Raw genomic sequence first — 14,573 nt, forward strand, 5'->3', positions numbered from 1 at the left:
ACTATTGTGTTTTTGTAGCACAATACCTTTTACGCAAGTGACAAGTCTAATTCAGATATTTCCAGATCAATAGAACTTGTCAATGACCCAGAGCAAACATAAAATTGCCTGTTATTAATTTATGTGCATGTTGTAGGGAGGGGAAGTGCTGGTGGGCAGAATATGTCTGGACAGATTGTAGTGAGAGTTGTCACTGATAAATGTTTAAGTTAATAACAAGGTAGTAGGAATCAGAGGGAATTAGACAGCTACTTACAAAAGAGTTACATTGCTTGACACGTGCGGGACTGCTTGCAAATTGCCATCTACACACTCAAGTTCTGTGTCTTTGCACTCACAAATGTCTGGGAACTGGTAAAGGCCTGGAAGCAATAGACAATCATCATATTCACTGACACAAGGAAATAAACATGCAAAACATAAATACTGTTTTTTTTCTGATATGTAACTTATTTATTTTATCTAACAGGTATTATTGTCTAATAAACAGCCTATGCACAACTGCTAATAACATTAACAAAGTAACAAATGAGAATTTTCTCTTTCTACCATTTTAAAGAAAATCATTAAATACGCTAGAAAAACCTTTGGATGTGGATGCTCATAGCCATTGTGATGAACACAAGTATTGTTTGAAAAGAAGCATCATTTACCAATTACCAATTCAGGACTTAGTGCGCTGGGGATGGTGTCTGGGGATGGGCCAGCAGCTGACCAGGAGCCCACACATAAACAGTACAAGTACTAATAAGGCCGAGCACGCCCTCCTGCGGTGGGGCACAGTCTGGGATTGTAGGCCCAAAGAGTGTTTCCTAACACGGTAATTTATTGATGTGATAAAACGTCTACTCCACAATGCAATTAATTATTTATTTTGTCTAGTTTGATTACCCCAACCACATGATGTTTAATGGAAGTGGGTAACCATGACTGTATAAATGTACTAATCTGTGTAAATCATATGTTGTAATATCTAAATACAATGTTTATGAAAAAGCCACTTAAAACCCCTGGTCTTTTTTCTATAACTTTATATCTTCCAAATTTAAATAGGGGGTAGCTAAAACAAATATCACACAGCGAGAGGAGTCTAACCATACTTAATGACACAGTAATAAAAAGAAGAGGATGAGAGCAACATGCTTATATCCTAAATGTATTGGGACTTTTTCAGGGGTGGCAGTACCAACAATTAGACAAACATATAATAAAAGATCAATACTTTTTAATAACATACACTAGTTTATACACTAAAATGGTAATTCAATAAAAATCATAGATATAATATACATTTGTTGTACCAACTACAATTGATCCCCCCAAAAGACTTCAATATAGAATACCTATGTAGGAGAGTCAAAGGAGATCTTTCATAATCACAGCAACAAAAAGTGGGGGGCAGAATTCAGCGCCATTCGCAACAACAACTGCTTTGTTAGGATTTATGGTACACTGCAAAAATATAATATATCTATCCCCAATATAGGAATATGGTAATTGGCAGAAAAATTGGTGAAGATGGCAGGTATCAGTTATGTTTTAATCCAATATGGAACACAATCCAGCATGGGAAGAGTTAAATATCAGGTGGACTGCTCATGATATAATAGATTTGTTGAAAAACGTAAATCCAGAAACTGACAAGGATTTCAGTCACATTTGTGAGGCAGTCCAATTTTTGCAGCACAGAAGTGAACATGGCAGGCTGATTCAGGACTTTTTATATTAGCAGAAGATCAGAAAAAGTCCCATCACATTAGGGATATGAGCATTTTGCTCTAATCCTCATCTTTTTTTTCTGCATTTAATTAGGGATTGGCTTTTATTGCATTTGGTCAGAACCATTAAATGCTACAGTTAACTAACTATTACCATCTGCTGGACAGCTCTGCGAGAGTTGCCCAGGATGTGAAATGCTGACTTGTGTGAAAGTTTGTATAAGAGTTATCCATGAAGCTTCGTGCATCTGTAGGAACATGCATTTTTAAAATAAAGAACTGATTTCTAAACGTTTGGGCCTTCTAGAAACTGTTTAAGTACACTCAAATTAGAACAGCATTCCTTATGCAACTTTTTCTCAAGCTGCACATTTATAAGGTACAGCAAACTGGCACTTGTATATCCTGGTATCAGAGACATCAGGTTGTTATACCAGTACCTTACTATAAGACCACAAGATGTACCATGGCTTTCAACTTGTGATATAATAAGCCCAATTTATTAAAGCTCTCCAAGGCTGAGGAGGATACATTTTCATCAGTGAAGCTGGGTGATCCAGAAAGCCTGGAACAGATTTTGGTACTTTGGTAGCAAATGTTTTGAAGCCTGGACAGATCCATTCCAGGTTTGCTGCATCACCCAGCCTACCTGCTGAAAGTGTATCCTCTCCAGCCTTGGAGAACTTTAACAAATCAGGCCTAATATGTGACCTGGCATTAGTAATTTAAGGTGAACAGTGAAGGTTATGGTTTTAGGGCTGTCAACTTTATCCATACTTTGCTACTTAGCCTTTCTCCAGTTTCCAATGTCCAGTCTTTGATTAAAAAAAGCAGCTCAGGCTGCAATACTCACTCTATCTTTAAGGGCTGTCTACAAAGATTTCGTACCATTTTTTTGGATTCAATGATGCCTATCAGTATTAATCAATGATCAATAATACCAACTTTCAGATGACCAAGGCCCCCTCCCCTGGGGGAGGCTGCCCTGGACTAGAAAGAATACTTGCAGAGAATGGTGCAATGAGAAACAACCACTGGAGGACAAAAAGGTGGAAGAGCTTTTAGGAGGTAATGCAATGGAACCCACGACACTTTAACAAGGGCACTGTTTTTATGTGTATGTGGGAGGTACTTTAAACAGTAGCAGTTGGAAACAAGAAGTTGAAATTTAGGGGTAAGTGATTCATGACAAACACACATCAGGTGCTCCATCAATGCGTAATTTTCCTGCAGACAAGAACTGTATTTACTGGGAATAATAAAATAACGCTCCCCTCCTCATCTATCTCCGTGGTCTCACCATAGGTCCCAAAGTGATTTAAAAAGCTGAAATGATTCAGTTATTTTATTCAGTGTGTTTAACAAGAATACAGTAAATGGGGAATTCAGCATGCTGCTATACTCCAGCAGGAACAGTATTAGGTGAACCTTTAATTACTGAAAACAGCACAAAACTAAGAGAAGGAGCTTGAACATTATTTGTTTCCTGCAAAAATTATTTTTACACATGGTTGGCTAAGAACATTGCTATTTCAGGTCCCTCATAAATAGCAAAGCTCTACCTAGCTGAAGAAATTGATTTCCCAGGAAACTGCATTGCCTTTGAGCAATAAATATAGGCTCAAAAAAAAATGTAAAATGTTAATGTTCTGAAAAATATGTAAAATATTATTTTGTGTATATTCAGTTGGCTGTAGTGTAAATGAATAACAGAAGATCTATAAACTTACCAAAACACTTTGTGATTAGAATGTTTACCCCTAACGCCATCCATTTGTTTTACGAACAGCAGGATGTAAGCAATGAATGCAATCTGTGAACAAAAATATGAAACATCCACTTATGCGTATGAAATTGTTTTTATCGATCATTTTCCTTGATGGCTTAGCTATGAGCTTTTGGGCATAGTTACATGGAAAATGATGTGATGTAAGTATGCTTAACTAGGGGTGAACATACTACGTATGCAGAATTACGTATGTACAGGGTCCCAAAAGGACAATGAGGCTTATGCAGAAATCAAAACGTTGGGATGGAAGAGTAAAATTATTTTTTTATAGCTTTGTGACTAAATTGGCATCACTGTGCAGGACAGTTTAATCAATTCACCAATTTTACCAAACTCATTATACTATTTAATAGACTTTTGTAATCTAAACTTTTTATTTACACATTATAAAGCCTGCACTGCATCTACCATCATTATCAGCAAGGTGCCATTCAATAATCTGGGTATAAAGATTTTAGGCAAGCTCTCTGGGTGTATACATGTATTAGGTATATTTTGGCACTGATTGCATACTGTGTTTGGAAGCTTCTCTGTGCTCAAGGAGGTCTGCCATGTTCCTTTACACACTCATTAGTGCTGTAATCAATTTTACACTGGAACTAGCTTCATTTGTGGTTCTGCTCCAAGCTTTCGATCTAGCTCTACAAGATTTAACATTGATACAGCATGTTACTCAACAGTCTACATACAGAAATGTATGTTGGATGTCAGTAACATATACAGCAGCATTGAGGTTTATTGCATGGAGCATTATGCATTTAGATTGTTGCATGGACATTTATATATTCATGTAGAAACCTATGTAGATGTTCTTACGTCTTAGGAATATTGTATAGAGGGTGACCTGTCAGGAGAGCAAACAGAGAGTAGGAAAAGCAGCTCTGATTAGTGTCAAATAAAGGCTCAGCTGATTGCTGTCATAAGCCCCTGTAATAAATATCTTTGTGCGAGGGTGAGGTGCAAAAAACTTTAAAGACAAAAATGTTTTTTCTTTTTCAGTAATTTAAGGTAAATGATTAACAAAATTGGATGCTGTTACCAAAGCTATGTTGCTCAAACAAGCCTCAGTCTTCCAAAGATTACCTTGCTATCTGCAAAATCATGAAAGAACCCAATTGCAGAAAAATTGGACTTTTAGGCTAAGTTCAGACTAGTGTTTTTGCAAGCAATTGTGAACTGTTTTAACCACTTAAAACCACCTGCAAAAACTGCATAACTTTAGACAGAATGGGTCTGTTTGTTATTCCTTATTTGACAGGTGGTAGGAGGTGGCTTGGGGGTTGGGGATGTTACCTGTCTTGCTGCCCCTACTGACTCCATAGGCTTGCATTAGTGCTGCTTGCAAATGCTAAAATACACATGAGAGCTGGATTTGCAGACAATTTTACAAACGGATCCAATACAAAGAAAAAGGAATTGCCTTGCTAGGCTAAAATTATTTCATAGTGTTTGAGAGCAGATGTAGTGAGGCAGTAAATGCCTCTGTAAAATACTACTGGTCTGTGTACTCAGTCTTAAAATTTGCCTAAAAACCCCACATAAATTGGAATCTTGTGTCAACAAATTTGTAGCAATTAGTAAACTGCTTACCTAAGCAAAACTTTTTCTAGAAATAGGGAAATTGCATTAATAAAAGTTGCAGGAATTGTTGCCAGCTTCAGTATATATCTCATACTATCCAATACAGCTACTGTTTACCAAGGCACACTACAATTCAGAGCTGCATAGAGGACTACTGAAGAAAATAATCAGTGAGATTTGTAGCCGCTACTAAGCTCTGCTATAAAGTTGCTGGTAAGAATTGGCCCCTAGATATTCCAGCTGTAAATTTATTCCCTGCTTTGATAAGACCCTGCAAATCCCAGCAGACAGACCATGTATTCTTAGAGGGGGTAAGTAAATTTTAACCTATGTTTAACAACTTCTTTGCTCTGACATGCTGTCTATTCAAAGTACAAACATTTATACTGTAGTATAAAAGGACTTAAAAGTTTTTTTACTTCTAAGCTTCAATTTCTCCAGACATGATTACTACCCATAAGTAGGGTGAAATAAGTAAAGCTGTGTCATTTTTTTGGACATCCTATTACTTTTATACAGTGCGCAGCAGATGGTGCCAGCAAAGCAGAGTCAATGAAATGATAGCAGAAGCACTGGTGCTTGCACTTTTTTTTGCCTACTAGCAAATGTAATTGTTCTTTGGGAATAATGCAGGATTTGGATTATAGGAATTACTCAATAATAAATAATTATTAAAAATTGCGTAATTGACTTGGAAAAAAACAGTACCCCATTGCAACCACAATTTACACAATGGCTGTGTCCCTGTCTGTATTTGTCTGTCATTTTCAACCCCTATTTAATGTACAGTACTGCGTAATATGTTGGCGCTAAATAAATCCTGTTTAATAATACTAATAATGGGTAACCTTAGTAAGTTGAAAAAGCATAGGTGGCTATGGATTATTGCTCCCTTAATTTAAAGAATAGGGCTCAAGTTTTCAACTACATCTGATCTACAAGGATAGTCTGATGGTGCTTATAGTGATTGTCTTCTTACACCGGCTAAGGAAAGAGGGACATAGGGAACCGAATCCTGGGAAATATTTACATGCACATATTAATAAATAAATTTAAAAAAGTAGAATTTGCCCTAACCTTAATAGTAAACTTAATTCTTAACAGATGTGGGATCTAACTGGTCTAAAGATGATGGCTAACAGTTGAATAATGGTACAATCTACTATAATTAGAGAGAAATCCTAAATGTATGTGGTTAGGGAAAAGCATTTAGATAAGTTCTAAATACTAATAGGAAGCATTGACAGGAGGGACTACAATATTAGTGCAATTGTACCAAAGACACAATTATGCTTTAATGTAAAACATATGGGTGTGCACTGATGGTTTAAAAACTTCTTTCCTCATATACTTTGTACATATATGTATTTCAACATATGGGTTTCCATTTCATGGAGGAGAATTCAGAATGTTGGTACTAAATTACTTTGGCTCTGTACCAGTACATATAATACTATTAATAGAATAGTTCATTAAAATATAAGTGTGTGGGGCAGGATACTTATTTCAGTCTAACTGTTCAATTCTTTTTAAGGTTAAGTCTACTTGACTGAATAATAATAATAAATTGTATACATTGTTGGAATAGGAGTTTCAAATTGTTTTTTGCTGATCAGATTGGTCATGCAATTTAAAAAAAATGCAATAAAAAATAGTCCAGCAGACTGGTCCATTCTGAATGTCTGCTTTGTGCAATTTTATTCATCTGGGGACTATGCTCCTAAATATGTATAGTATCTTTGGCATTTTATTTTTCATTTCCAGCATTGGCCATGGAGTGATGCAGGAATGCTCAAAAAGGTAGCACAGGTGCATACTGAGATTCAGAATCACCTCCCCTTTCAGTATTCACAATACTGGTCAAAAACCCTGACCATTGGGTCAGATTACTTCAACCATCTTACAACAAAAATGTAGCATGTGAGGTCTTTAGTTGCTAAATAGATCTTTTCTGTGATTCAGCAATAGGTGAATTGTAGTCAATAGGAAACTTTCTCTCAAAAGTAGAAAAAAGTATACTTTCATTTTATAAAAAAAAAACTCTGATTCTGGCTTCCTGGGGTCCTATCATCCCTGAAGGGTAAACACCCAGGTAAGTCTGTGCCATAATCAACAGGTATATTGTGCATACTTTTAGATTATGGCAGAAGCTCACCACCCACCAATGAGTATAGTTCCTCTTTAACATACCTCATACCATACCATACCATAATTTCACTAGTGCACACTGCTAGGCTATATGCTATCTTCAAATATGTTAAAGAGGAAATAAAAAATACACTTACCTTCAATCCCGCAGGGCAGTCCGATCCATCTGAAAGTGTCTTGCATTGGGTCCCACGTAATCCCGGCATCTGTCCCGGAGCCAGTGCTCCGGGCGCCACCATCTTCTCTTCTTCTAGGTTCTTCTTCCTACATCACTCGACCAAGGCGTGAAACTGGGTGATGTAGAATGTAAATAAAATTTTGCTGATGTCACTGCTGATACGTGAGTTCAGTAAATGTTTCTCTTTGCGCTAAAAGGCTCCTTCTGCGCATGCTTGAGATGCTCAGGCATGCGCAGAAGGAGCACCCAAGAGCCTCCCGGGATGCGTGACCTAGGTATCCCGGGAGGCTTTGTGCTCCCATTTATTCTCGATGCCCCTGGGGGCGGTGCTGCACCCTTTTTTTTTTTTTTTTAAAAAAAAAGGGGATTAGCACTTAAAAAAAAAAACAAACAGATTTTTTACCTTACATGAAAAGATTGTCTACACTTTTATGTAAAGTGAAATTTCTGAGTTTAGGTACGCTTTAAAATGTCACCTTTAACAAACTAAAGCTCTGATTCCATGGTTCTCTTTTAGACTATGAATCCCAGGTATCCCCACCTCCTGTGTGCCCACCCGTAGTATCCCAGACCCCTGTATTATTATTGTTTATTATCATGTGTTTCTTACTATTTTCATATTGTTCTTTCATATGATTGTACTGTTGGAATTTACTTTTTGAAATGCAAAATAAAAATAGATTTACTCATAAATAGCCGCCTTCATGATAGGGACTGGTTCATGAATACACAGTATAACTACGTTTAATCCACATTGGGTTAAAGAGAATTTAAGCGGGACTGTTTTAATGATTGAAATAGTTCTATGTGAAATCATTTGGAACTTTCACATCGAGCAGGGACATTTTGTACAGGGTAAGGTTGTGCCTTGGTCTGAAATCTGCATAAGTAATTTGTCATGACAGATTTCATGCAGATTTCATTTGACTGGTTGCTTGAATAATGGCAATTTATTTTTTTACTGACTTTTGTATCTACAAGGTAAAATAATTCTTGCAGCAGAGAAAGAAGATTATAGAAGGTTCAGCCTTTGTTACTTACAGCATTCTTGGGGCTCTGTGATCTCATTTGCTTTGCTATGCACTTCATCAAACATATTTGCCCATCCATTGTTGTCTCCTGCAAAGTAAGAATATGAAAACATATGTGTAACTTGTCAACACCATTGGAAGACTAGTACTAAATAGGAATAACAAGCCAAAAATAAAAATAGCACACTGTGCACAAACAAAGGTCAAATTAGGTGAAATGAAAAAAAGAAATTGCTCATCTGATATCTATTACTTTGTCACAGTTGTGCACAGGTCAAGTTTGCCCAGAGGTTCCTATATTTTTTGCACTAGGGTGCTGCTCAATATGGTCTTCTTCAGCAGGATTTTATTGGATGCTATACCAGACTGTACTTTATAGTAACATTTAACTGTACGCCAGTTTCAATCTAACTTTCATGCATTGCTTGCAATTTTGTTTGTTTTACAGGGGTTTTTCATGCATTTTTTCAGTGGGATTCAAAAGGTTTCACTGGAGAGCATCTCAAGAAAAATAGAAATTATTCAATAACTCTTAAATGCATAAATGAAGATTGTTCATTTCTTTGTCCTTTAGGTGCATCTTAAAGCAAAACTATTAGTTGACATACAGGCCCTGATTTATTACAGTTCTCCAAGGCTGGAGAGAATACATTTTCATCAGTGAAGCTGAGTAATTGAGCAAACCTGGAATGGATTTCCTAAAATCAAGCAATTTGTTAGCTATTTGTTAGCAAATGTTTTCAATCCTGGACCAGATCCATTCCAGGTTTGCTGGATCACCCAGCTTCACTGGTGAAAGTGTATTCTCTCCAGCCTTGGAGAACTTTTATAAATCAGGGCCACAGAGTTAGACTGGTATATATGAAGTACAGAAGGCACCTCCAGGTACCTCTACATCCTTTATGATTCCTGTAAAGAAGGAATTTTTGCATTTATCCTATTGTTTTCTGGAGAGCAGAAAGGATTGTTTTTATATATATATGATCTAAGTGTAAGTCTTCTACATTAAGTTTGTTCACTGGTGAATTTTAAGCATTACAACACAAAAGCCTCCCAAAAGCAAATGTCTGACTTTTTATGCCATCAAAAATATTCTTAATGTTGCTACAAACTACCTTACACCAAATACACCTCTTATGTGGCCTGATTTATTAAAGCTCTCCAGCCCAGAGAGGATACACTTTCATCACTGAAGCTGGGTGACCCAACAAACCTGGAATGGATCTGTTCCAGCATTGAAAACATTTGCTAACAAATAGCAAATGACTTAGGGAATCTTTTCCAGGTTTGCTGGATCACCCAGCATTAACGGTGAAAGTGTATCCTCTTCAGTCTTGGAAAGCTTTAATAAATCAGATCCATGGTGTTATTAGAGCTTTCTGATAAGCCCTGACCCAAGTTTGTTTTCATTTGGTTATCACTGTTTATTGATAGACTGCTAGATATTTAAGTGAGGACAAGGTTAAGGTATATCTAGTTGTTCCAAAGTTTTGCCTGTCACAAAAGAGTTAGGTTCTGCATAAACATAGGTGGATGTCACAGGTATATGCAAGCACTTTTAGAGATCTGCAATGCCTGTGATAGAAATGCACTATTTACAGCAAACAGACCTTGTAAAAAAAGGAAGGGTGTTTGAAGTGAAAACCACAGATGCAGTGTAAAATTCATGAAAACAGAAGGCAAAGTCACCAAGTCACTTTGTCTTCTGTCTTTTAAATTCCTGAACTTCATTTCTTCCCACCATCTCATTTACAAAGTCTTACCAAGGTTGTTTTAGGCTTGCTCTAAGAACACAGTATAAGTAGATGCATGCTAGGCAAAACTTCAAATTGGTGTTTCTGCTGTTTGTACAATGGTGTCCTTAGGACCGTAAATCTTTTCGGCATGACAGTTTTGCATATTTAAAGGCAAAGGATAAATGTTTTATATAAACAACAAAATAATACCAGCTGTTTTATCGATAATTTAAGTGATATTGTAAAGGGTAGTTTGAAGTTCACCTGGATCATTGTCACCTAAAACTGCTCTATGCTAGCATATAAGACATATATATAGCTCAGTTTCAGATAGTCTAGAACAGGGGTGCCCAACAGGTGGATCGCGATCTACCGGTAGATCACAAAGACAACACGAGTAGATTGCAAAGCCCTGTCTTTCAAAATGAACTCTATTGCACACCGGAGTTTTTATGTCCAAGTTTTTATTGATATTAGATCATTTTGACTTGGTCATTTTAAAAGTAGCTTGCTGGCCAAGAAAGTGTGGGCACCCCTAGTATAGAACTAAAAGCTTGTTCTGCATTATCAACAAAATAAATACTGTTTTCAGAGATAATAATTGTTCTATGGACAGCAGCTTTAATGCGTACCTAAACTCAGAATTTTCACTTTACATAAAGGGGTAGACAACCCTTTTTTATGTTAAGTAAAAATTCTGTTTTTCTTCAGTGCAACACCCTTTTTTTTTTTTTTTTTTTAACAAAAAGGGTGCAGCACTGCTCCGTAATCGGGAACGCAGAGCCTCTCGGGATACCTACGTCACACATCCCGGGAGGCTCTTGGGTGCTTCTTTGGCATGCACAGGAGGAGCGTTTTCATCCAAAGGGAAATAAATTGCCATTCTTACGCATGTGCAGTAAGATCGGCAAGTTTTTTTCCCTTCTACATCACTCAATCTTGTGCTTGGGTCGGGTGGCGTAGGAAGAAGAACCCAGAAGAAGAGGGTAAGATGGCGCCACCTGCAGCGCTGGCCCAAAGACGGATGCTGGGATGACGCGGGACCCGATGGGTGAGACCTCCGGACTGATTGACTGCTCTGCAGAATTGAAGGTAAGTGAGTTTTTTGTTTTGTTTTGGGGGACTTTTGAGTTTAGTTCCTATTTAAAATTTAAACACTCCCTGATGTCCCTGATATTTATCCATATACATGAAGTTGCTTATAATAGAAATTTGGCTAAAATAGTGATGGTTTAAAATGTATTCCTGTAATTGTAATGAGTTCATGATGAGTAAACTTCACTGGCATGTAAAGAGAACCGGACAAAGTAATTTGAAATGCTCTGCCATTCAGTACATTGGTGAAGCTGATGACATTTCCAGAAAAAAATGTGATATTCCTGGCTCTCTTTGAATTCCGTAATTTGCCTGCAGAGTTAAAAAAATAATGGTTGTAGCATAATCATTGCTGAGTGGTTCGCAGGCAATTTTTCTTTTTTCTTTAGTTAATAATAAACAGGGGATGTACAAGGACAGATTACTATATCCATTACGATGCTCATCTGTTACGCAGTGTACGTTCCACATGACTCTTTATGATTTGGTTCAATTGGCTGTACATCCGATAAAGCCAAAAGAGAGAATCTCACATAATGTACTTCTGAGGTATAAACTATCTGTTGGCAGTACTGGCAAAGTTTGTTTGAGAATGTACATGAATTCATTTATTACCCCCAAAATATTCTGGGGATGTGAAAAAAAAACTAGGACTAGGAAGGAGTAGAGCTGCCATACAATCTTGGTATCTGTGGTAGAGAAAAGCACTTCAAATGTTTATATATATATATATATATATATATATATATATATATAACAAATAGAAAAATGTTCTCATTGTAAAAATAAATGCAGGAAGAATATACTGTAGCATTAAAACTATAAACTACATCCCCTATTACCTTAAAAATAAACGGATCTAAATATTAAAGTTACTTCATTTTACCTGAAAATACAGAAAAATGCTTTGAGTGGAATATAAACCTAGGGTACAATTTGCAGCTAAAACAGTAATCAATAGAATAGTATGTTTTTAAAATATTTATTTAAAGTGGAATAAAATGATATTCACATGAACTCAGCCTGTATATCTTTTTTCCACCGTTTCACAACTTAAAGTACTTTGTACTTTTGAGTTTGTTATGATCGGTCACTTCCTCTAAAATGATCTCTTGAGTATGGTCATAGTGTCAACACATGGATTATGTAACAAACTTATGTCTCTTGTCTCCTACAGCAAGAGTTTGTCACACACTTTACATGAAGATGCAGCACCATATACTGGTGTGACTTGAATAAAAACTGAGATTCTTTTTGTAATGGCATTTTGAGAGAAAAATATCTTGGTTTATACTTGAGTATATTGGATAATATTGCTAAATTGTTCGGCAATGAATATATGCAGATACAAAAATATGGTCATACATCATCATCATAAATACATCATAAATACACTTAAAATTAAAATGTTCTTGCTGCATTTTGTATTTTTATTATTGCTGGTGTTTACCTTCTGCTAAGCTTTTAAAAACTCATGAGCTGGGGGGAAGGGGGGCGCTCGCGAGCGGCCAATTAAGATGGCGGTGTTCGGGCTCCGCAACTCCCGTATGTGCACCTACGAGCACGGACAGTATTAGCTGGTCTATGGCGCTCAGTTGATCCATGGGACTCCCTCTACTCCCTGTTCAGCTCCGTATGGGAAAAAACTCTCTGCGGTGGGTCACTGCAACTCCAACCACAAAGTCTCAACCTAAGATGGCGGATGTAAGTGATGCAGCTGAGTATCAGGAGTATGAGGAGTATCAGGAGTCATTCCCTGCTATTCAGCTGCTTGCTGATGGGAATTCTAGTGACGGATCCTCCTTATCCTTGCCTAGTACACAGCCTAATCCAGCCTGCAGAGATGCAGCATTGCTGGGGAAATTTTAACAGTAATTACAGCAAGAGCTACTTCAGGCTACTGATAAGTTGTCTCGTAGCCTCAGATTAGAGATCTGGGGTCAAGAATTAATGATCTGGAGACTAAAATGGATGACACTGTTACAGTGATTGATGCTCGTGAGCAAGCAATTTCCATATTAGAGGGATTCCTCAGTCTATTGTGGACTTACGTGGCTTTACTTTGGCGATGCTGCAAGAAATGCTTCCCCACCTTCCCCCTGATACTTTGGAATTTGATTACATCCATTGCACACTGGGCCCCTAAGAAGCTAGAGGGACCCCCCAGAGATATAATTGTGCGACCTAACTTCTATAAAACGTAGGAGTAAGTAATGAAAGCTACCTAGAATAAAAGACCTAGCTTTCCAATCACATCCCTACCAAATATTGGCAGATCTGGCACCTCAAAGCATTCAGAAAAGGAAGGCCCTGAAGCCGTTTCTCAATATTCTGCAACAACAAGAAATCAGATATCGGTGGGGTTCCCCTTTAAGCTCCATTTTAGCTACAACAAACAACAGCATGCGGTCTATACACCAGAAGCACAGTTTTTTTTGAGCATCAAAGTTGTGTCTTCCCGATTCAGCTTCCCCTGCCCGGCCTTCACCTCGCCCGCAGCTTTCTCCTCGTGTCACCTCTATGGGAAAAAGTCGTGAGGGACAAGCGCTCACCAGCTAAAAGATCACCTGCACACCAGGGAGGATCCCCTTCGCTAAAGGTTGAAGTGAGTTAATGTCGTCTACATTTTTTTGCTGTGTTTTCCTCTTTTTCCATTTTAGAGCTGGTTTTATTCCTGTGCATTTTTGCACATTTGAGGGTTTTTACTTATGTGATGGGTCCCGTGGACACTGTAAGCATATCAAAATTCCTCTACATTCTCAATATTTACTGATTCATTATGTTTCTGTTTGAATGTTTATGAATCTTCTAACCCAGCTGGGAAACTTACTGCAAGGGGTTAGTATATTGTGTAGACCTATTTTTGGTTTAAAGCTGCTCACACGTGGGGGTACTGGTGCCCCCTGCTACTAGTCCTGCCAACAGGCATGACAAATTTCCGCATGAGTTGGAGGTGACAGCCCTACTGGCTGCTACCTACCACTGCAGAAGAAAATCTATGATGCTGAAATCACTTTGGTGACTTACTATGGACCCAAACACCATAAGTTCGATTTCACACTCATTTATTCTCTGTTGTTAATAAACATGTGAAAGGTATGTTATTGATGATGGGGGCACCAATCTGACATTGGATCCTAAGCTAGATCATTCTGATACAAAAGGTACCAAATTACTATCTTCTCAGTCCCAAAATTTCTCGGAATTACTTTCACAAGATTGTATGTTAGATGTTTGGAGAGAGACCAACCCCAGAATGAAGGATTACACATTCTATTCCTCATTGTACGGGAGTCT

The 14,573-nt window shown here is 37.5% G+C and overlaps 1 protein-coding gene across 1 annotated transcript in view; it reads right to left on the reverse strand.

Moving 5' to 3' along the window:
- The window catches only part of RXFP2 (relaxin family peptide receptor 2), a 139,727-nt gene that overhangs the window by 37,850 nt on the left and 87,304 nt on the right, over positions 1–14,573 (reverse strand). Inside the window, exons 3-4 of the mRNA XM_072398662.1 lie at positions 8,456–8,533; positions 257–362 (exon numbers count right to left, since the gene is read on the reverse strand). Of these exons, the coding sequence (XP_072254763.1) occupies positions 257–362; positions 8,456–8,533 (184 nt within the window). The remainder of the gene's footprint in view (positions 1–256; positions 363–8,455; positions 8,534–14,573) is intronic.

Source organism: Pyxicephalus adspersus, chromosome 1, assembly GCF_032062135.1.
Source record: "Pyxicephalus adspersus chromosome 1, UCB_Pads_2.0, whole genome shotgun sequence".
NCBI classification, from domain to species: domain Eukaryota; kingdom Metazoa; phylum Chordata; class Amphibia; order Anura; family Pyxicephalidae; genus Pyxicephalus; species Pyxicephalus adspersus.